This window comes from Acomys minous (genome assembly GCF_964271855.1).
Source record: "Acomys minous genome assembly, chromosome: 3".
Taxonomy (NCBI): domain Eukaryota; kingdom Metazoa; phylum Chordata; class Mammalia; order Rodentia; family Muridae; genus Acomys; species Acomys minous.
The window spans coordinates 128,812,525-128,835,455 of NC_140485.1; the positions used below are offsets into that span (position 1 = coordinate 128,812,525).

A 22,931-nucleotide genomic window follows, 5' to 3' on the forward strand; every position below is an offset into this window, starting at 1 on the left:
ACATGTAGACAAAATAGTCATGCACAATTTCTTTAAAAAGAAAAATTGACAAAATTTTGGACCTTCAGCAAGGAATACATATGGATAAAAATTAAGTAAATGAAAATATACTTAATACTAACAACATTAGTCATTAGAGAAATGCAAATTAAAACCACTATGAGGTAAGCCACCGTTAGGATGGCTGGGATTAAAATTCCCATTAGAACCAAGTGCTATCAAGAACCTACAAGTGGAATTCATAAATATTCTAGCTAAGAAAGAGACTGGTGAAACCATTTTGGAGGATAATGTGGAAATTTCTTACAAAGTTGAGCATAAACCCCCCAAATAATCAAGCAGCAGCCTAGTCTTAACCATTTACTCAAGAGTCATCAAACAGAGGCTGTTAGAGACCTGTGTATGAATCTGCACAGCGGCCATACTTAAAATTTTTCCAAAGTGGCAGCAACACAAATGCTCATCTACTTGATAATGTGAAAACCCCAGGTGGTCATATTCCTGGCGGGGGATAAGCTCTGCAGTACAAAGAAGCACACTGGCAATGCTTCCAACAACCTCAGGGCACTGCATCAAGTGAAATAAGCCAGACACAAAAGATTGCATCTGATGCCAGTGATGTGACATTCCAGGCAAGGTAAAGCTGTACTAATAGTAGATCAATGACTGCCCTGGACTACTGGGGCAGAAGGAAAGAATTGACTAAAAGGGGCACAGGACAAATGTTTGAGATGACAGCGACACAGATCTTGATTACGGTTATGGTTATATGACCACATGCATTTGTTCAAATTTATTTAAAAAATAAACTATTATGCATAGGTTATTTTTAAAGCCTGTGAAAGTTGTATTAAGCTCAAAAAGAACATATAGAACCCACCATAAAATCCCTAATTAAAATAAAAACTTTAAAAACTATTAAGATCGTAGCACTCTGGGAGGCAGAGGCAGGTGGGTCACTGTGTATTTAAGGCCAGCCTGGTCTACAAACTATTGTGAGTCTGTCTATAACCATGTCTGGTAGCACTGGGCATTTTCTCAGTGCCTTTGTTTCCTTATACAGATAAAATAAGATACAATAACATCTTGTATGAAGTACCTAAAAATGCCTAGGACATAATACGTGCCCAATATTTCCCTGTTTGACAAGAGGCAGGTGTGCTGCGTCACTATGTGCTAGGGAGGCCCGATGGAAAAGATCCTGGAGAAAGTTACTATATGGTTTTAAAAGTGATGTTTATGTTGCAGAGTGGTCTCATCTCTGCCTTCATTCAAAAATTCTTGTTAACATTCCTTCCAGTTCCGTTATGCAATGATGTTATGAAGTTACTGTGGAGTTTAGGTTCAGTCTATGCCCTCATGAACTCACTGTGGAGACAGACAATTTCATAGGCTCTACCTCCACTGGCATAAGTGCTACTGTGTAACTACTGTTAAGTTGTCTATGCTCCAGTAAATAATGTCCCACCCATGCAATCAAACCTGTTTAAGTTCTGCGAATCTCTCTCACACACAAAAGACATGAAAGTTGGAAGAGAACTTGGAAAGAAGGATTTAAGCAGAAGAGACGGTTGGGGGAGAGTGAGACAGGACAATAGGAAAATACATATATTCATCGTCTGTGTGTGTGTGTGTGTGTGTGTGTGTGTGTGTGTGTGTGTGTGTGTATGCATTAAACTATCAAACAAAATAAACACCTATGGAACACTAATACACAAGGAAAAAACTTACATGGAATCAGTATATTGATAGCCTGGGAACACAAAGAATGTGATTCTAGCTTTTTCCCATTTGTGTCTTAGGATTGTGAAAGGTCAAACATAAACCAAAGCCTTCTAAAGAGAGCTGCACAGATTTTAATTAAGGCATAAACCATGTGGTTGGTTACTGTGTGATCAATATCGGCAATTCCTATATTACAATCTGACGAAGAAGCCCAGGGAAATCACTGTTTACTGCCCACATCTCTGACTGTACTTGGCAGATTCTGCCGGTTGAGCAGGATTGGCCTGTCAACCTCATGCAGGTAGAAAAACACCTGTGAGAAAGCCAACCTGTCTCCTGAAGAGGGAGATGTTTTTATGGTAGTTGTAAGACATCATCTCCAAGCCAACCTTATGTTCCCAAAAGCGGGGACAGAGCCACATGATCATTGAATACACCACAGAGGCCACACCTGGCAGGCTCCTGGCATTTCATCGCTGCCACACAGGTACCCTCATCAAGTGGGCTGTCAGAGATTAATCCCTTGGGATGCTTTGATGGCAAACAAGACTTGGAGGCTGCTCAGTTGGAAAGCCCAGCCATACACAGAAGACGTGGGAACAAGTGTGATCCAGGGGGAGCACTGTAAGTCCAGCGTTTTTAAGGCTTGGATCCAATGGGTCACATGCTTCTGCCGAGTATTGCTTTTAATATATTATCTAGTTATTATTAATATTGGTAACTGCATTTAGCATATATATGTGTATTTATTATATTCAATTATGCAAAGCACTGTTATGTAGGAGAACTCCAAGCTGGCTATGGTATAATTTTTCCCTAAGGGAATTTATAATCTGAAGGAAGATAGGAAGATATATATGCACAGACATGCACATGCATAAATCCATCCATATATAAACATGTAAGTGTATGTGCCACTTCAGTGTGACGTGGATGCCAAGAAGAAATATAAACAGAGCTCTTTGGGAGTGCCAAGGATTTGTTCATTTTGGCTGCGATTTGAAGAATCTTTGGAGAGGAACTGTAGTGTAAAGAATAGGTAACAGATCTCAATAGGGGAGCGGCAATGTGGGCTAGGCACCGGAAGCTGTAGGCAAGCCTGTGGACTGCACACAGATCTTGTCTATTTTTATGAGCTTTTGTATGTTCAGCACCTCGCTGAAGATGTTTGCTGAGTGAATGAGGCTATGAAAAAGCAAATGCAAGATTTAGATGGGTGAGTGGCCTCCTTTGTGGAGAAACTTAGTAGCTGGGTCACACGAGAAGCAGCACAGAGGTGGGCTGTGCGCCTGCTGTGTATGACTAGGACAGCCTGGTTGAGGTTGATAACGTAAAGGGAGGGATGATTGATTTGGGTTCCTAATTTCAGAGGTCTCACCCCATGGTCACTTGGCCCTGTTGCATTGGTCACGTGGTGTGAAGCAGAGCATCATGGGGGAAGCTCATAGTAGTTCAGAGCTGCTGACACCATCCCTGCTGGGATGAGAAAGAAGGAAAAGAAGCAGCCAGGGTCTCAATCTACCTTCAAACACGTGCCAGCAGTGACCAGTTCTTCCAGCACTCCCTTTCTAAAGTTTCAGCCACCACCTACCAGCACTAGTTGTCCTAGCTGGGGACCAAATCTTTAACATGAGATTTTGGGGGATACTCCAGGCCCAAACAATAAGAGAGACAGGCTGTTGAGGGACCTGTCTGTAGTCCTAATGAGTTTAGAATTTATTCTAAGAACTGGCCACCTGCCAGATACACCAATCTGAAGAGTTACCCAAACCTATTTATTTTACGAAGCAAATAAAATATCTCAGTGTCTTTTTCAGAGATGGGGCAACTGGGCATTTCTGTCATTTCACCTCGGACAGCTTCACAGGCAGCCTGGCAGAGGATTTACATACGAGAAGAGTTGTAGAAAATACTGGGCACACTTTTTTGAGTCATTGGTTTCTGTCTCCCTCATCTTGCTTTTCACACACTTATCTTCCTAGTTTAATGCTCATTTTAGGACATTAAAAATATTCATGAACAGGAGTGATGGCTCAGTAGTTAAGGGTATTTCCTGCTCTTACAAAGAGACGTGAGTTCAGTTCCCAGCACCCACATCAGGTGGCTCACAGCTGCCTGTAACTCCAGCTCTTGTGGATCCGACACCCTTGTCTAGCATTCATAAGCACTGATACATGCGTGTGTACACTCACACACACACACTCTCTCTCTCTCTCTCTCACACACACACACACATAAAAAACTCAAAATCCTAAAACAATTCAATAAAGTTGGGTTGGATACTTTGAAGTATTTTTTGTAATAGAAAGCATTTAAAAATATCATTATAACAATCTTAAGATGCTCCTCAGTTTATACAATGTCACTAAAATGCATGTGTTTATATAGTGTGTTAATAAACTTAAGGAGTGGGAGTGGCTCAGTGGCTAAACGCGCTTGCTGTTCTTGCAAAGGACCTGAGTTCAAGTCTCAGGATCCATCTCAGGTGGCTCACAACTACCTGTTTGTAACTCTGGCTTCTGGCCTCTCTGGGCACCCACACATGTATATATGCAATCACCTTCTTGAAAATATAAAAGAATTAAGTTAGTAAAAAAAAAGTTTTCTAATTTTAGATCTGGTTTGGGAGGAGTTCTAAAAATATATACAGCTAAAATTCTTCAGCCACTTTTTCTTAGAATGGTTATTCTGTTTCCTTCAAAATGGCTTAGCCCTTAGTGTATATGCATAAATCTAATTTTCTGACATCAAGATTATGTTTACCAAACTATTAACAAAACTATCAAATAAATGAGTTAGGTTTTACCTCAGTAAGGAAATTAGTGGTGTTGGCTATTTCTGTTCAGTAAAAATTAACCTTGTACTTTTAACTACTAATAAAGACAGTATGGACAGGAGTCCAAGGAGAACTACATTTTGGTAGTTTAGTAAAATACCATTGTGCTGTGTAAGTCTGCATGCATGTACAGGGTACATACAAGCACATGGGCGGCATGTGTCTGCACTTATTATTGGAATTTTCCTCTGAGGAGAAAGGTCTGTGTGCAGGCTTCAGGAGGCAGGTGCAGAAGGCTTTTCCCCCTTTAGGGATAGGGCACGTCAGTTCTCATTTTCCTTCAGCTGAGGAGTAAGAAGAAGGCAGCCTGCAGTGCCTTCTGGGGCCAGCCAGTTCCTTCCTTCCCCTGGTATCCCAGAGACAAACCATCCGGTCCTAGCCCTGCCTCCCTACTTTCAAACTGGCTGCGGTTTTGCTTTGTGTCTTGTATCCCTTATAGAGATCTGTGCAATTAATTTAATAAGCAGAACAGCAGTAAGAGGCAAACCTTGCAGATGGGAGAGTTCTGATAATTGCTAAAAAGACACCAGCTGAAAGGAAGTGCGCAGGCTTGCAGAGCCTCCTGGGAGTGGAGTTGATGAATTAGTGTGGCCAGGCCAGCAGCTCCCAGTGGCAGAGCAGGCACATCCTGGGTGCTGAGCCCGGGGCATTTTGCATAATCAACCTTCTATGTGGTTTCTACTTGATGTCTTAATGTGTTATTCTGAGAACTACAAAATCATGAACCGCAGATCCAAGTTAATCCAAGTTAACCTCTGAACCTGACCCAGTTTCATTTAGAATTACCCTTGTTTAAGAATGTAAACTACTGGCTTGACTCCAGCATATGAAATAGTGTCCTGTTTATAAAGCTCCCATTGCCTTCCCCTAGACCCTTTCTGGCCTGAGAAATCTGTATAGTAAAGCGAGAATAGCAATTTAATTTATTTTAGGACATTTAAAAGATTGAAAATTTAAAAAGTAATAGTTTCTTTTCATTTCTATCCAATTTTGGAGTTAAGAGAAGTTTTTTTAGGCTTTGGAGTGTTGTCAGTTTTTCTTCCAATTTTTTTCAGAAGAATGTTTTGCTCTTGTTTATGTGAATCAAGTCCAGTCCACATATGAAATTACACTAAAGCCATAATGATCAGTTGTGATTATGTAAATTGTAGGACAGATCCAGCTAGGCATTTTTAAATGCCCTGCCTGAAATGACAGTGTTTAATTGTAATCTTAGATTATTATCAGGATAATTGCTGTTTTAAGTCTTCTTATTTCCATAAGATGTGGAGGCGGGCCCCTGTGGCTAGCTCACACTGCCCACTGAGCCCAAGCACAAGGCCTGGTGGGCACCTAGTGAGTGCACCCATAAAGGAGAGGTCCCCTTCTGCTCATTGAGGTAGTAAACACACACGCAGACAAGCGCAAGTGCACACACAAGCACACACACACATACACACACACACCCCAGTGTTCATTTCATGTTGGGACACACTTAGTGCACTTGACTTCTTAGCTGTCAAACTTGAATGAAGCAATGCAACTGGAACCCGGAAGTCAGCACAGTTCTTGGATGGAAAAGGGCCTTGGTGGCATATGAGGGCTTCAGACATGACACTTGGACCCACAGCAATCCAGAGCCTATAGGAAGCCAGGATTCTGGGGTGTGATAACTTAAAAGAACTTTAGGGAAAAGAAGTAAAAGTAAGATAAAGAGTTTGGGCAGAAGGCCACAAGACCTAAACCTCATGGCAGTTCAGCTTTCTATTAGCAAAGAGAGCATTGGAGAAACCAAGCTTACAGCGTTATTTTTGTTGTTGTTTTGTTTTGTTTTTTTGCTTTCTTTTTTTTTTAAATCAAGGTAGATAGCATGGTTTGTTCATCAATGGTGACACAAGGCAGAAAGAGGAGGAAGGTCCCCAAATCTCTGGCAGAATATCTGTATTGGATAAACAGAACCATAAAATGTCTGTGTGTCCCCTCTTAAGGGATTGTGTCATACAGCTGAGGGGCCTTTGTGGGTCTGACCGTCTGATGGAGAGACTAGTAATCTGAGATTAAAGGAAAAGCTGATGTTACAGAGTTGCGTCTGGAGGTAGCCCGGAAGTAGAATTCCCTCTTTTGTAGGGCACTTCAGTGTTTCCTCCAAGGCCTTCAATTGATTGGATGAAGCCTGCTCATATTATTATGCAGGATAATTACTTGACTCAGGTGTACTGACTTACAGTCTGTCTCCTCCCTCCTTCCCTGTACAGGAGAATCAGGCTAATGTGTACGCTCAGCAAGCACTCTGAGTACACTAAGCCACATCTCCAACCTTTGAAGTTTTTTTTTTTTTTTACTTTTTAGTTAGGATACAAAGTATCAAGTTTCCTTATAGCACTCTCCTACATCATTAAGGTAGTAGACACAGTACAAGCCAGCACAGAAAGGAGAATACTGGGGCATGGGGGTTACAGTTGGAGTGAGGGCCAGGGGGCTGGGGAAAAGTAGGGAGTTGTGAATGAATCAGCCAAAACAATATAATCAACTAAAATGTACTATTTAAATGCTAATCACAGTGTCAGTATTTCATAGGGACATCTAGATTAACAGACCCCACTATCATGGCCCAGACTATTCGAAGGTCTTATAGGAGCAGGTCACCTCCTGACATGGTGTGGTGACAGCATCTGACACCTAGAGTGGAGGGGTCGAGCAGCAGATGAGTTAGGGGTTGAGATTTGCACTCTGTAGACAACTGCTTTAGTTTTCACTCTGAGGGAGGAGAAGCCTTTTTTTTTTTTTTCTCTCTTAAGCCTGACTTCCCCCACATAAAGAGGGAACATTGTCAGAGACCTACCCTGCCAGAGGCGAACGGAATGATTGGCTTGTTATTATTTTCCCTTATATAACTCCTTTGGAAAAAATATCACCAAGAAATCTAACCTCCCCCAACAGTTACAGTTGTTCATCGAAATGAATACTTGGGACAAGCAGCAAAGAGCAGACCCCTTGAGCCATTGTGTGGCCTGGAAGCCACTGGAGAATGCCATTCTTAGCCCATGTGGCTTCACTAATGACTGCCTCGAGATCACGGGATGACAGAAATCAAGATTTGAAGTCATGTCCCCCCCCCCCTTTTTTTTCAAAGTTGTAGTTTTGTAGTGTTGTGTGTTGGTTTGCTTAAAGCAGAGTTCCCTCCCCCTTCTGACATCTAGAGCTATGTAGGCAGGTTAAAATGAGGGCATGAAGTAGTCAAGGGTCCATTGCTGAAGAAGAAAGCTTTCATGATAGTAAAGTCAGAATTAGACCTTAGCTGACTGTATGTGTAGGTGAGGACGCTTCAACTTTCAAAATAATTCACTATTTAAATGTCCAGATTGTTCATATCAGTGCTGTTTGAAGTGCCTGGAGCAAAACTGAGCATAATTAATAGGATTTACAATATTTAAGTTTAAATAACTTGAGGAAGAACATACAGGTTTGACATTATACAAAGGACAGATAAGCATTCAGAATTATTCACAATTTTCTTTATAACTCTCAATACTAAGAATGACTCCGTGATGAACTGGTAGTTGATTTAAAAAAAAAAAGATAGAAATTTGAGAACTATTTAATGCATGATTTAAGATCAACTTAAGGCAATGTATTTGAGGAATCTGTTGGTTAGTAAGACTACTAATAAATGCGAGTAAGGGGAATACAAACACTTTACCAATAGATCCATCCTTCCAACTTCTAGTTTTACTTTGGTTTTGCTTTGTTTGAGTCAGGGTCTTATGAAATCTGGCTGGGCATGAATTAAGAATTACTTTGGACATCTGTCCCTTCTGGCTCTGGCCTCTCCAGTGCTTGGGATTACAGGTATGTGCTATTATACCTGGCTAGGAATATAAGGTGAATTACATTGCAAGATCAGCCACATGATAGAAATAATATATGCACATATACTTATGTAAATTCCAGCACTTAGGGAATATTTATTTGCCTTGTCTAAAAGATAATGCAGGTTGAACATCTGCCATCTGAACGTCTAAAGTCCAAACTGCTCCCAAATCTGAAGGTTTACAAGCGACAGCAGAAGTGGAACAGAAACGGTATATAATGGGGTATTATATAAAACGGTTTCATGTGAAAAATATTGGACAAAATCTCCTTTAGGTGATGTTTGTGAGGTATATGTGCAGAGCAAATAAGCTTCCTGGGTAGTTCAAAATCAGGACCTGGTCCCTTTATCAAGGTATCTCATCCTGTGTATGCAAATGTTCCAAATCCCCCGCTCCACCAGCCTGAAACTTTGTCCAAAGCAACACTGCACAAGGGTTACTCAGTTTTGAGACACCAGCTCTTCCAGCCTAAGCAACAGTTCTGCAGAGAGAGACTTATACAAATTCATATGCCTAGTGCAACAACTTGGCCCATAGTTATCAAAAATGTTTATCAGAGCAGTATTATGATACTTTATGAGGCCGTTATTGTTATTAGCCATTAAAGTTATATTCGGAGCATGGCTGCCCATCACAATGGCTTCACCATTCACACTGCCTGCTCATTTATGCTGCTCGCATAAAGAAGAGCGATGCCATGATGTATTTGTTCCCCCTGTGCAGATTTAGTGCCATGCCTTCAAGATTCTCACAGAGAAGATTTTGATGCTGTGACATTGCAGGATTTTTTAGAGTTGGTTGTGATGGGCAAGATGTGTTAGTTGGGGACCTGGGATGCATATAGTATGTTCTATTAAATTCGTTACTTCTATTTTTTTTTTTTTACACAGCATTGTTGGTTTTAGAAATATAAAATCCTGAGTGAGTAGGAAGTAGCCTTCATATTTTTTTGTTTGCTCCAAAAACGACTCCCCAAATCTTAGAGTGTGAAATGTTCTTACTCGTTGCCGTAGACAGAGCAAATGCTTTCAAAGTTAATTCTTTAATTCAGCAGAGCTGAAATTCCTTTGGCCACAAAATAATTCTGAATACTAGTAGAAAATTTATGAATTTCAATTAGAGTTTGTAGTGTATCATAATTCCAGTTTTATATTCCATGCAGTTCAGTGTTTTGGATTTTTAATGGGGCCAGTGCAGTAATAATAAAAATGATTCAAAATGCACCCAGTAATTACAGAGATTTGCTGTTGCCTCTGCATTAAAAGTGATGATGATTTATGCCCAGTGAAGCTGTGGTCTGTGGCTCTATTTAGGATATTCTTGCCATTAAGCAGCTTATTAGTTATGGTCAGTGATTTAAAGCTTAAGAGCTACATTAGAGGACTGTAAAATTATTTATTTCTTAATAGATAATAGTAAATTTGAAACAGACGTTAGGTTAATTATAATCTTGTATGTTAAAGAATACATATTAGCCTTTTGTCTCTTCTTCGGTCTTTTGAAATTCATTTCAAGTGAATGGAAGAAGTGGGTGAGTGGACCAGAGAGGCTGGTCTGCTCACTTCTTCCTCCTGCTTTGCAAATGTGAACATAGTTTGTCAGTGTTCACCATAACAATTTTAATCTGTCACCATAGGTCTTTAGCATACTAGGCACGTGCCGCTCTTCCCTCTGGGTCAGCATTGCTTAACTAAGACTGAGAAGACCAGAGATAAGGCCTCCTCCAATTGGGCGTGGAACCAGTGAGGGTTGGAAACATGCTTGGGGATAAGTACATTTATTTGATTTTGCTGGAGGAAGCTTGTCGTTATTCTTATCCTTAGTAATCATGCATAGATTTAATGTGCATATATGTGTTCCCATGCACATATATGAAAATGGGTTTTGTATGCTTCTTGTAGTTTGATATAAGAAAGACTTCACTTGAGGTATAAAGGAAGACTGGAATTTCTGGTTCTTACCATATAGACTAGGCTAATCTCACACTCACAGAGATCGACTTGCTTCTGCCTCCCAATTTTGCCAGAATGAAAAGTCTACATCCCCATGTTTGCCTAGAACAGACATTTCTTGTAGTCGTAACTAAGCTTGATATGCAAGTTCTTATGTGGTGCTTAGGTATATTGTATTAAGAGACGAGGAAGATCTGAGGAGGACAGACTCTGCCGAACTGTGGGAACATGGGTGATTTGGTTTGTGAGTATTCAACATAAGCCAGGTTCTGCTTTAGTGAGAACACACCTGGTCCTTCTCCCATCTCTAATTCAAATCTATCACATGTCAAACACTCATCTAGGGGATGGGCAGAGTCCTGGGCTGGAGTCTAAGATGGCTTCCTTCCATCTTATGGGGTCCATGTTCCCTCCCTCTTGTGACCTATCATCTCAACACTGGATTCTCCAGAAACACTGGCCTATAGTGTTTTTAAGAGTGAGGTTGGATGTGACTGGTTACTTTTGTATCCTGTGAACCATAGCTCCACTCATGGGTCCTTATCTACTAGTAAGTGAGGCTAGGAACTAGACAAAAGCCTTTCATTGTATTAGAGAAAGGGGAGATAAAACTATCAGATGGACATGCTTTTTCATGTCCTTCATTATGTAAATTCTTCTGAAATACAGCCTATCATCTTATGAATTCATAACGAAGAAAATATCTTGAATATGTGATATCTTTATTTCATGATCTCCCTGTTACTACTGACCTGCATGCTAATTAATAGAAGGAAAATCAGTTGGTTTTACTCTAATTCCTATCACTGTAGCTCCATAGATGGTCATTTATCCTGGTCTTTTTGACTCTTCCTTTACAGTCATTGGTCACATACCTTGCTCAGTGGGCTGATGATGTTTCTAATTAGTCTGTCCCACGTTGGACCCAGCCTCTCCATCACTGACCTCCTTACGCTGTCCCAGGTGAATTCCTTCCTTTCAGGAGAATTAATGGTGCACATTGGAAAGATGGGAAAGAGTCATTATTTAGCTGTTTAACAGAACACCAAAGTTGATAAATCCAGTTACATGTTGTATTCATTTTCTATTACTGCATAATTAATCACCACAAACTTAGTGGCTAAAAATAATGCTCATTTATCATCCCATAATTTTTGTCAGTTAAAATTCTGGGCAAGCTCCAAGCTTGAGCCAGTCCCCTGTTCAAAACCAGATTCAGAGTATCAGCTGGATAAGGCTCTGGTGGGGGTCCTGAGGGACGCTCTACCTCCAGACTAAGTGAGGCTTTCAGGTGGATTCAGTTCTGTGCTGCTCCAGATGTGAGGGTCCCACGTTAGGCCGGCTGGTGGCCACAGTCCACTCTGTGACTTGAACAGCTGCCTCCCTCCCTTTGCACGTGCTCCTACTGGTTTCAAAATAGCAATGGGAAATTATCTTTTCAATCTTCACATCTCTTGAATTTTTCATTTTCCATCTAGAGAACCGTAGTGCTTTAAAGAGTTAACAGGATTAGATCAGGTTAATCATAGTGATTTTTCTGTAACTCCACCTCTGGGCGGACACCTCACCTTGCATTCACAAGTCACTTTTATACTTATTTAGGAAGGACAAACACCCCCAAGAGTGAGAATCACACGGTCAGTCTGCAAACTGTCTACCCTGCATTTCTCCAGAACAAGTTTGAAAATACATATTTGCTCAGTGGAACCCTGTGCAGATTGAAAAAGAAATTCTTCAACAAAAATTAGATGCAAAAATATCTGGAGTTGATCAGAAAAAAGGGATTGTTTTGTTTTGTTTTGTTTTTTTTTTTTTTTTGATTCACAGAAAACACCAAAACCAACCCAACCCAAATCAAACAAACAACCCTCAGAAAAACAAAACAAAACAAAACAAAAAAACCTAAAACCCAAACCAAGCAAACAAACACCCCACAAAACTCAAAACAAGAAACAGATAATGGTCATATAAAATATTCTGCATAGCTTTAAAATTACCAACAATATTGGGAAAGTTTCACTTAAGGGGTATAATAAGAAACCCCCTCTCTCTCACACATACACATATAAGTGGAATTAGAAGAGATTGATTTGACAAGGAGTGGGAAGTCATGAGAAGACAGAGGGTGACATCACAATAGAGTAATGATGCCCCTTATGGTAATGCTGATAGGTATTATGTAAAACCATGTTTTGATTTTACATGTGTAGTTTAATGATTTTTTTTTACATGCTACCTCCTCAGAGAGATCATAGCTTGTGAACTGACACCATCTCTCCCTGTCGCATCACTCCCTTACTATTTTATAGAACATGACAGAGTCTGAAGTTATCTTGGTTACTGACAGGTCTAATTGCTTGTTGTCTATATTTAAACTAGAATATAAAATGATCAGCATTACGCTGGCTGCTACCCTTACCCAGGTGAGGAGTACAGAGATTCACGCTCTCTTCTCGACTTGCATAAATGTCACTTCATTGGTGATTTCTAACACCTGAGGCCATCTGACCAGCTCTAAGATGGATAAACTTATATAGAGGTAGAGGGCTTAAATGAGTTTGGGTATCCCTTTAAGGTATGCTCGTGCCTTATTTTCTCGCATGTCCACGTGTGTCCAGGCACCTGTGTCAGGCATCTTCCTCTATTTTTTTCTCCATCTTATATTTTGAGATAGAGTCTCTCATTACACCTGAATGCTTGATATTTTTGCTAGATGTGCTGCCAGTGAGTCCCCAAGATCTGCCTATCTGTGCCCCTCCACACTAAGTTTACAGACAAGTTTCACATGCCCAGTTTTCCATGTGGATGATGCTGAGCATCCAAACTCAGGTCTTCATGCATGGACAGTAAGCTGTGACCCACTGGGCCAACTTGCCAGCCTATACCGTGGTGTGTTCTATCACTGCACTCTCAATATCCTTAAAGCGGTACTAACAGCCCTTGCCCTTTAAACTATGACATGCTTTGGTCAAAGAAAGCTATAAAGAAATGAGTAGGGTTTGTTCTGAGAAACATCTTTATAAACCTATGGGAAGTTCTTACTTTAAATATTTTCCCCTAGTCTGAATCAGTCCCCTGATTCAGTCAGTTTGGTCAACTCAACGCTCAGCAGAGAAAATGGCTTGGAACTATAGCTGACCCCAAGTAGACTTGTGAGAAATAATGTGAGTGAGAAATAAGCCTTTGTTGCAAACTATTGAAATGCGGGGTCATTTGTTACTGCAGCATAATTGGACCATGCTGACTGATACAGATGGCCTGGCTCTTGGGTGCATCACTTCAGAAGATCTTGGCCTTAAGTCTTATTCTAGCCACTGCTGAGCAAGCGATTCCACCCAGACTTCAGCTGACATCACCCAGGTACAAGCTGACAGCTCATTGGTTTAGGCCTGTGCTTGCTTGATGCTTTAGCTCCGGCGGCTTCACTCACTCTGTCATGCACTCCACGCAGGAGCTGACAAAGCACTCACATGGATAAACAGGAAGTGCAGGGAAATTAATGCTTAAGAGGATGGGTTTGATAAGCGGGTAATAGATGCTGATGGAGAAATTTTTTCCCTCTTGTGTTCTTCCTGCAGGATTCCGAGATGTGTTGTCTAAGGCTCCTGGGGAAGCAGCATGCAATTGAGCAACACAGAGTCCAGTGTCTGATCCCATCATGCACCTTGCATTTGCTTTTTCTCCTCCATTTCATTCTATTTTTTTTCCTTCCTCCTTTGTTCAGGAACTGTTTTCCTAAGCAGACAACTGCCTGGGGACCTTTGCTTTGCTTCCTGGAGGAATAAGACTTACCACCTAGGCTCTACATCAGCTGATCCAGTCCAAAGAGCATCTACCACCCTAGTGAATTATTCATGTAATCCCCGGGTATAAGGGATTATACTGTATGTTTACAGTAGCTTCCAAATACAATCACTTTTTAGTGGCATTAGAAGTTTTTTTTTTTTAAATTAGATTTGTTGGTTCTGGCATAAGTCACTCCCCTGCCCTGGTTATACTCATGTCAAGACACACCAGTTGGATGGAATTCATATTTGAGAGGCAGGCGCTCTATACTGCAGTCAGGCTGTGAACAAGTTGTGTAGCCTAGAATAACTTTAAACTTTGGGTTCTTTTTCTTTTTACCTCCCCGGCCCTGGGATTACAATGTATGCCACTCTGCTCAGTTTTATGCAATGTTGGGAACTCAACTCTGCATTTAGTGCATCCTAGGCAAGTGTTGTACAAACTGAGCTACATCCCCAACTCACAGCTATAGATTATGAGACGGGTTGTTGCTTGGATTTTTTGGTTTTTGTTTTTATTTTAAAACAGAATATTAATAGAAAAATCTGAAGTGTTACAGCACAGTGGGGGATTTGGATGATGCTGTTATCCTAAAATACTTCACTGATCTTCTGTACTGAGTTGCCACAAGTCCACTGCCTTATGGGATGGCTTTTGGAGGACCACAATAAATACTGTTTTGCTTAGGGATTGAGTTGACTATATTCCTTGGCCATGGCTCTCTTCTGCTTTCTCTGCAGTCTGTCCTTGCACATCTTAAAATCACAACACAGTAGGACAGAGGATGCTTCCAAATCACTGAGTCAGCTTCTTCATTTCATGTATCCATGGAGGCTAAAGGGATTGGTTCATTTTGCGGTGTAGGGGAGAGGAATACAGAGGGACGTGATCTGAACCATTAGAAAGATGTGGTTCCCTTTTTGGCATAATTAAATTCTTGATTGTGATGCTCTTAAATGAACCTTGAAATTCTAAGCACTTGCAATGCAAGTGTGATTTCTAACTATGGCTTTTTCTCCTGCCCCCCAATCTGAATGTTAAGGCGGCAGGTGCATAACTAACCTTAGCAGGAGTCTATATTAAGAAACCTGCAAGGTGTCTTTATTTAACTTGCATGATCTGTGAATGTAATGTAGTGTTAAGTAGCACGACTTCTTCACATTACGTCTGAAAATAAAAACAGCTTCCTAAATGAGAAAGGTTACTTTATATTTAGTTTCAACAGGAATGAGAAATATAGAAATAAAGCATTAATATATGCACATTCGCATTTCTGATGGAGAGAAGCCGGTGCTAAAAAGTATGTCTTGTGTCACACAGATAAGAGATTTTCTAAAATTCTTTTATCCTACTGTACATTTTCTGAAAAATAGCCAACCCACTGGGCTGTGTTTCTGCTTAGGGAAGTTTCCATGGATCTGCTATTAGTTCCAGGAAATGCAGGTGCTTTCTGTTTTATCTCTGGGATCTCAGTTTCCAAGGAGACTTTCAGGAATTATCTTTGCCTCCAATGTCTTTGCTGAAGTGAGGCAGATTCCTCATGGGGCAAACAGTAGTGTTTCAAGACACAACAGTGGAAGAATGGATGAGAACAAACCAACTACTCCAAATTAAAAGGAAAAACAATTATTCAAGCACGGCTATAGTGTGTGATTGCCTGTTACACACTATATCGTGCAAGCAAAGAGAGGCCGCTCGCGTCATATTTGCACTTAAAATTCTGGGACATGGCTTTTACCCACTTAACTCTGTCAAGAAAAAGAAATCTATATTTCTTTTTAAGAACCCACTTTTAGAAGATGATCATTTTACTGGGAAAATGTTCTCAATCTAAAGGCAGCAGAGACTTCAATTAATGCAAGAGATCTCAAACCTGTTTGGTACCAACTTGCTCCATAAAGAGTACGTTTTATATCAATGTATTTGAAGTTCTTGAAATTCTGGTCACTTTTAAAGTAATATTTTTTTCTCAATGAAGAGGCAGTAGGAGAAAATAGACATATAATATTGTAATGTGTGTATGTGCGCATATACGTACATACATGTACCTAGAGGGAAAGTCTGTGTTTTTAAAACAATTAACGAGATCTTTATGCTTCAACAAGCTGAGGACTATATCTGTGGCAGTTATGTTCTATTGGGCATGCTTCACAAAGCTAAATGAAATTTTTAAAAGTTAATGGCTAAACAGTGCTTAAAGCACACACATTACTCATGGTCTATTTTAATAACGTTTGTGGGTGACTAACTCAATAATGCTGCTGAAGACCCATTATAGTTCTGTTTGGAAGATGTGCCTGAGAATCAATTTCTCCTTAGGGGTGACTACAATTTTCAGTGAGTGAACAAAAATGTATCATTTCACGTCTCTGTATAGGGTGGTACTTACACGATGTCAAATATTGTTCCAAACGGTAATTGCCGCAGCCCTCAGAGATACGGGACTTGGTGGTGGTCCTATGTGACCGAGAGGTTGGAAGCTGACTGGCCAGGGAAGATCATTCTGCCATCCCCTCCGGCCACCCTGCTTCCACACCCACATTTCACTCCATATCATATCCGCACACACTCTGTGCCCAGGGTGGGCACAGGGACTGGAGCTAAACAGGAAGCTGTCCCCACTTCTTCTCCTGGGTACCAGCATTGCCTAAGAGCAAGTGTGCGTGGTTGAGAACTCAAGGGCGTGATGGGAGGCGGCCTGCTTTACATGTTTGGCTGCTGCAGGTAGCCCGTTCCCACCTCCTCAGAGTTCATTAAGGTGAGGCCAGCCTCTTGAGGGTTGTTCCGTTGACTTTGTATCCACCTGCTCCTTTAATGGCCCGAGCTGCTAGTCCATGAGAGCATGCTAGTGTCTGAAGGGTCCCCTTCCCCCTGCCAAAAATCAGAGACAAAGAAAGTAATGGAAAATGTTATATCTCCCCTGAACCCTTCCTTCTGGCTGCCACTAAACATGCAAATATGCCCTGGGTGGAATTGCTAAAGAGGATTAAGGCTCTTGTCTTGCTTCCCTGCCCATTTCAATTTGGCAGGTGAGGTCAAAGCCCAGCAGAGGCCACGCTTCGCTTCAGTCTTTGGGAGCTGAGTCTGGATGCTAAGAGAGCAAGGTAATTTTGATAAAGCAGACTGCCTGTATGCAGAAACGCCCAAGTCGCTTTAAAAGCCCTTGCTATTTTCAAGGCTGGCAAGCTAAGCCCCCAAGAGAAGCATGCGTTTGTGGGCAGACCAGTCATCTTTGCAAAGCCTCTCAGAAGACAGGAAAGGTCATCTCACTTTCAAGACAGGAAGAAGGTCCCAGCTCTGTGGGACTAAGCCAGATGGGAGGCCGGGAGGGTAAGTGTGGAGTGATGGTTCAGAAGGTGCCGTCACATGAAAGGGCAAAGTATAATAAATTTCAGACTGAGGACTTGGTCTGAGACTTGTGGAGCTTGTGATCTCTCTGGTTTGTGGTGTCTAGAAATGCAGTTGCACAGCGGGTCTCAAAGTGTGGTCTGAGGACTCTCCAAGGGTTCCCTCCAGGCGACTCTCGAGATATGATGTCACAAGAATGTCATGCCTTTATCTGCTTTTTCACCTTGTAGATGTGTGCACCATCAGAAAAGCAACGATGGGCGCAAATGCTGGCAGTCTCTGTGTTTCACCCCACCACCACACTGCAATAGCCTTAAGAAACCATCTTTATGATAACAGCCTAGCAGAAGCAATAGAAGTAACAGTAATTTCACCTCACCTCAGCCTCTGTGTCCTCGGCTTTTGTTTTTTCCATTCTGAATTCGGTCTGACAAAATAGAAGTACGTGGCACTCTTCCGAGGCCACAGCAAGTGTGAATGAGCCTGTTTCCGTGGCAGGAACTGCTGTTGTCTGTGGCTCCACTGACCACGCTCTTACGTGTAGCACCATTTCCACTTGAAAGAGCTGCTGCGAGTAAGTCACAAGTCTTCAGAGTAGGGTATTTGGAGGATTAACTTGAAAATAGATAAGTGATTCCAGTATTTCTCTTTTCTTTAAAAAAAAAACAAAACAAACAAACAAACAAAAAACCATTGAAGCAGCTTTAATCCCAGCACTCAAGAGGCAGAGGCAGGTGGATTTTTGTGATTCAGGGCCAGCCTGGTCTACATAGTACATCTAAGGCTATGACACAGAGAAAGTCTGTCTCAAAAACCAAAAGAATAAAAAATAAAAATTTTATCTGTGTGTGTGTATACATGTGTGCACACACATCTGCATGTGCAGGTGTTTATAGCATCCTGAAGAGGGTATCAGCTTCCCAGGAGCTGCCATGTGGGTGTTCTAGTGCTCTTAACTGCTGACTCATCTCTCCAGCCCCTGAACCCAGAACTTCAAGAAAGACAATAGGCAATGTTTATTTTTAATGATAAAGTGTGAATGTTTAAGGGGAAAATAGAAATCTAGAAAAGTCTGTCTCTTGACAGTTTCTTGTGTTTCTTTTTTTAATGAGATGTATTAGCATGTGATGTATATATATAAATAAATATATATTGTGTACATATATACATCAATAAATATATAGTAGTCTTTAATGTTGTTTGTTAAATTATGTTTTACATAATTCAAGCTGTCTGTGTCATTTATGGAGTAGAAAGAGGCCCAGTGTTTTCATATAATCAGTGATGTAAACAAACTCAAAATAGGTATTTTGTGCACTATATAAATAAACTCTTAGATATTTCGCATAACACTGCACGTTCTGTGTGAAAACAAAATTCACGTTCACTAAAAAATCACATTTGCATATTCTAAGAACAACAAAGCAGTTAAAACTATCCCTAGGAGCGTATCAGTTATATCTGCTGATGAAGAGGCTATGTGCTACCTAAGGATGAGGTGACAGCTAGCACAAGCTAGGTGGTTTAAAAAACAGAGCGCTGGTCCATCCTGTTTCCGAGGGCTTGAAGTAAAAGACCGTGGTATCAGGGGGGCTGGATTCCTCTCAAGGCCCAGAAGAGAGCATCTTTCCTTGCCCTCTGGAGCCTCTGGTGGCTCTGGGCTCTCTAGGCTTACGGTGGCTGGTGGCTTACGCCTGTCTCTGCCCTTTTCTTCATGTGGTCCCTTTACCATGTCTCTGTTTCTTTTCTTCTTCATATGAGAACAGAAGGCAATGGGGTTAGGGCTCACTTTAAACCTCCAGTGATTTTTAACTCAGATCCAGGACAAATTCCAACTGTAAAATACCGTTTCCTACTGAGCCCTGCTCTTGGGATTCTTGGTAGACTTTTCAGCTACCGTGAACAGCAAATCAAACTTGACTGTCCTGAATAGATGTCATTTGGTAAGGTGGAAGTTGCCATAGGGCAGAACTGCTCTGGCCTAGATGAGCAGCTTTCCTGGAGCAGCACATCTACATCTCAAAGCCTCAGCTTCTTCATTTATTAATTAGGTTCTGGCTCTCGCTCTCAAGTTGGTGTGGGGCGAGGAGGAAGATTATATGCAGGCACACACTCTCAACGTGGTGCCTGCTGGAGAGAGATTTCCCCCAGTAAACAATAATAGTAATATTGTGGCACAGTGTGGATCATAACTATCATTGCATGCATTAGACACCTGCTGAAATGACAAATAATCATTGGAGTAAGAGAAAACACACACTAAGGCTAATGGTCAAAGGTTGGTAGTAGTAATAGATGACAATGTTACCACAAGTAGGAAAATGAGCTGGGGACAGGGAAAGGGAAGGAATAGGGCCCCAAGTGAGCAGCCCAGAACACTCAGAGACCAACATCACCAGGGACTTTTCATCTACGGAGCCACCAAGTATGTTTCAAAGAACTACCTTAGAGGACCAAGCACCCAGAACTGCACTCCTGAGATTTCCAGTCTTCTGTGTATTGTGAGCAGGCCCTGCCTATTGATCATGTTTTGGATGGTGTTTGGAGACCTTGAGTCTCAATGCAGAGAGAAACGCCAGAAGCCCTGGCGCTGTCATTCTGTGTCACCCCGTCTGACCAGCTCGCTTGCAATAGACCAATTTCCCATCCAAGTGGCCTGAGTGGACTTCAGTCTTGCACCCTCTCCTTAGAGTTCTTACCTCATGGCTCACTGTAGCCAGCCTTGGCCAGTCACTGCCACAGTAAGAAGCAGTGACTTGCTCAAGAGTTGCCTCCCACCCACCCCCATCTCGGTTGTGCTGGCATCTGAGGCTTTCTGGCCCTTTGTCTCTGAGCCTTCCTGAGGCTGGGTCCCTTTTCCCTCTAGAACTAATCCCTCTTGATCTCTGCAGTCCTTCTAGCCCTAACTCGCCTGTGTAGACTCCATGGATCTCCTTCCTCTCAGTCTGGAACTGTGGTCAAACTCCTCGCCTGTTCCGAACTTACTACTGTTTCACTTCCATACTCTTAAAAGTCTGAAAAGAGCCATGACCTAACCTTGGTTGTTTATTCCTTTTCAAGTCTCTGATGGAGTTGAAGATCAGGGAGCTTTACAATAAAGCTTAGTTGTTTAGGGGTTAAGATGCTTTTAGGTCTAGATAGATGTTTCAACTTGCTAATGACAAGACGTGATGGAGATTGATTTACACTCAGAAATTTAGACGCACTAAGACAGACCTCTTAAATATTAGGTGAGCACTCTGCGTACCATGGAGACACATCTTGCCTAAGCCAACCTTGCTCACTAACCAAAGAAGAAAACATAATGACCATGGAGCTATTGATACACATCTTGGTGAAGTAAAGAAAGACCCATTTGTCCTTAAAAGAGAATGACAGGTAACTTAGGGAGAAAATAAGCTATGAAAAAACAAACGCAAGGTGTGAGAGCTGTATTGCCGAATGCATGTTTGCCCCTAACAGGTCTCACATGTTTGTTTAGCTTGTCATGCTTCTGAATCTGCTCATTTTTACTCCATATGAGTGGGGCCTGTGAAGACCAGGCAGTGGGATGTCACAATGCCTATCAGCCATCCGAACACTGAAAACATTAGTAACAGGGAAAATATTAACATTTCTTAAGTTGCGATGCAACAGGGCTTCATGACTGCTCCCACAACTTGAAACTCCCCATGAGTCAATGGTGGAAATCCTGTTTGTCTGCCTCCCAGCCTCTTCCCTAGGGAATGAAAAATGGCAGATTACAAGATGGGGCTTGTTGAATAAATTTGATTTGCTTTTCGTGGAACCCAAAACAAGGGAGCTTTTGGAGGCGGTTGGTCTGTGGTTAGATTTGTGAAGTGAGTGTGTGCATCCCATCTCCAGAGGTGCTAACTCTCTTTATGTGTGCGTGGAACATGGGAAACCATGAAAAACATTCAGCTGACTTCACTCAGAGCTCTGCCTCAGCTAGGGCGGGTTTATTATAGACCCGTTCTCTCACAGCCAACATCTCTTCCTTCCCCCTAGTCACCAGCATCCTTGCTCCAGGCTTTTCTCTGATACTTGCTCTTCTCCCTGATAACAATAGCTAGGAATCTTGTACAACACACTAACTGTAAGAGTTGGTGTTAATACCTTGTTATTTACTTCCTTACTACAGCACGAGAAAACGAAGTAACTTTAACCTCTTTGTGTTTGAATAATCTCTCCTCTCAAGGACTTTGACTTACACCCCCCACCCCCTTCCAGACTGTCCTAGGAACTTTGCTTGTCAAGATAGAGTAACAATTACTCTACCACAGACTATAACACAAGGTAATTTTAATAGAGACATTAAATTAGGCTAGCTTTTTCGGAGGTAATTTTTAATACATTAATTATTAGTAATGTTTTCTTAGAGTTACAGCCAAAGATCAAAACAGAGAACCATAAATAGTTTTCTCCCTAGAAAGGAGGCTGATTAAGCTGTGTCAGTTATAGCTCCTACTGGCTGAGATTGACTGATGTTGTCTCCCAGACTAATAGATAATGACATACTAGCTACATGGTGTAGTCAGCTGGTGGCCATTGCAAGAGCAAGGGTGACAATGGCACATTCTGAGAAGTCTTAGGGAGATGGGTGGAACTGTGCTTTAAAGGAGTCTTTGTGGAGTCTGCAGTATGACTTATGTTTGAGGAGCAGTATTAAGTTTCAAAGAATAAACCTCAGTATAAGGGTGAAGTGGGATCGACTAGGAAAACAAAACAAAACAACATATTCAATCTTTCGACAAAGAACCTTGTCTAATAAACAACAACAAACCCAAGGGAAAAAAAAAACCTCAAAGCCCCAAACCGAACGGTTGGATCCAAGAAACACAAATGCCAGAAGCAAGTCTTAGGTGTCTTTGTCCCTTTCGCCTCTCCTTTCCTCCTCTCCTTTGTCCACCCTGAGCCTGCCAGGGGGTTCTCAGCACATGGCAGAGTATAATGGATGGGCAGAAAACTATCATCTGTGGCTGTCTTTCAGTTTCCGAGGAGTCAGTGTGACAATAAAGGGGTTAAAACTGTCAACACCTGTCAGAATGTGGACATGATTAATGTAATGTAAACCCGAGGCCCTGGACACCCATGACCACACAGAAAATGCATTCTGCTAGGCAAGTGCTTTCACAGGAATTCCTATTTGTCTCCCTCTAACTCCTGCTTCTTAAATTCCTTGCAGAAGAAATCATTGTTTATGCATACAAATGATAATGATTAAAGATGATTGTGAATCGTCTTTATTTTGGAAGAAGCATTCGGAAATTAGCACTAGCGGCTGCAGTTGCAAGTTGAATACAGAAGTTCTCTTTGCACGCAAGACAGGCAGCTATTAATATTTGGAACCTCAGCAGGATATTGACTAAGGGTCTGATATTAAAAGTTGCTAACATGTTATTGAATAACGTGAGTGAAAAAAATTCAAACACT

At 41.5% G+C, this 22,931-nt stretch overlaps 1 protein-coding gene across 6 annotated transcripts in view; it reads left to right on the plus strand.

Moving 5' to 3' along the window:
• SAMD5 (sterile alpha motif domain containing 5) overlaps positions 1-22,931 on the plus strand; it is a 400,358-nt gene that overhangs the window by 20,881 nt on the left and 356,546 nt on the right. Inside the window, exon 2 of one of the 6 annotated variants that reach the window (XM_084777520.1) lies at positions 21,697-21,753. The exons of the other annotated variants lie outside the window; for them this stretch is intronic. Within the exon in view, the coding sequence (XP_084633646.1) occupies positions 21,697-21,738 (42 nt within the window). The 3' untranslated portion in view covers positions 21,739-21,753. Of the gene's footprint in view, positions 1-21,696; positions 21,754-22,931 lie in introns of those variants that run through there. 6 annotated transcript variants of the gene reach the window in all.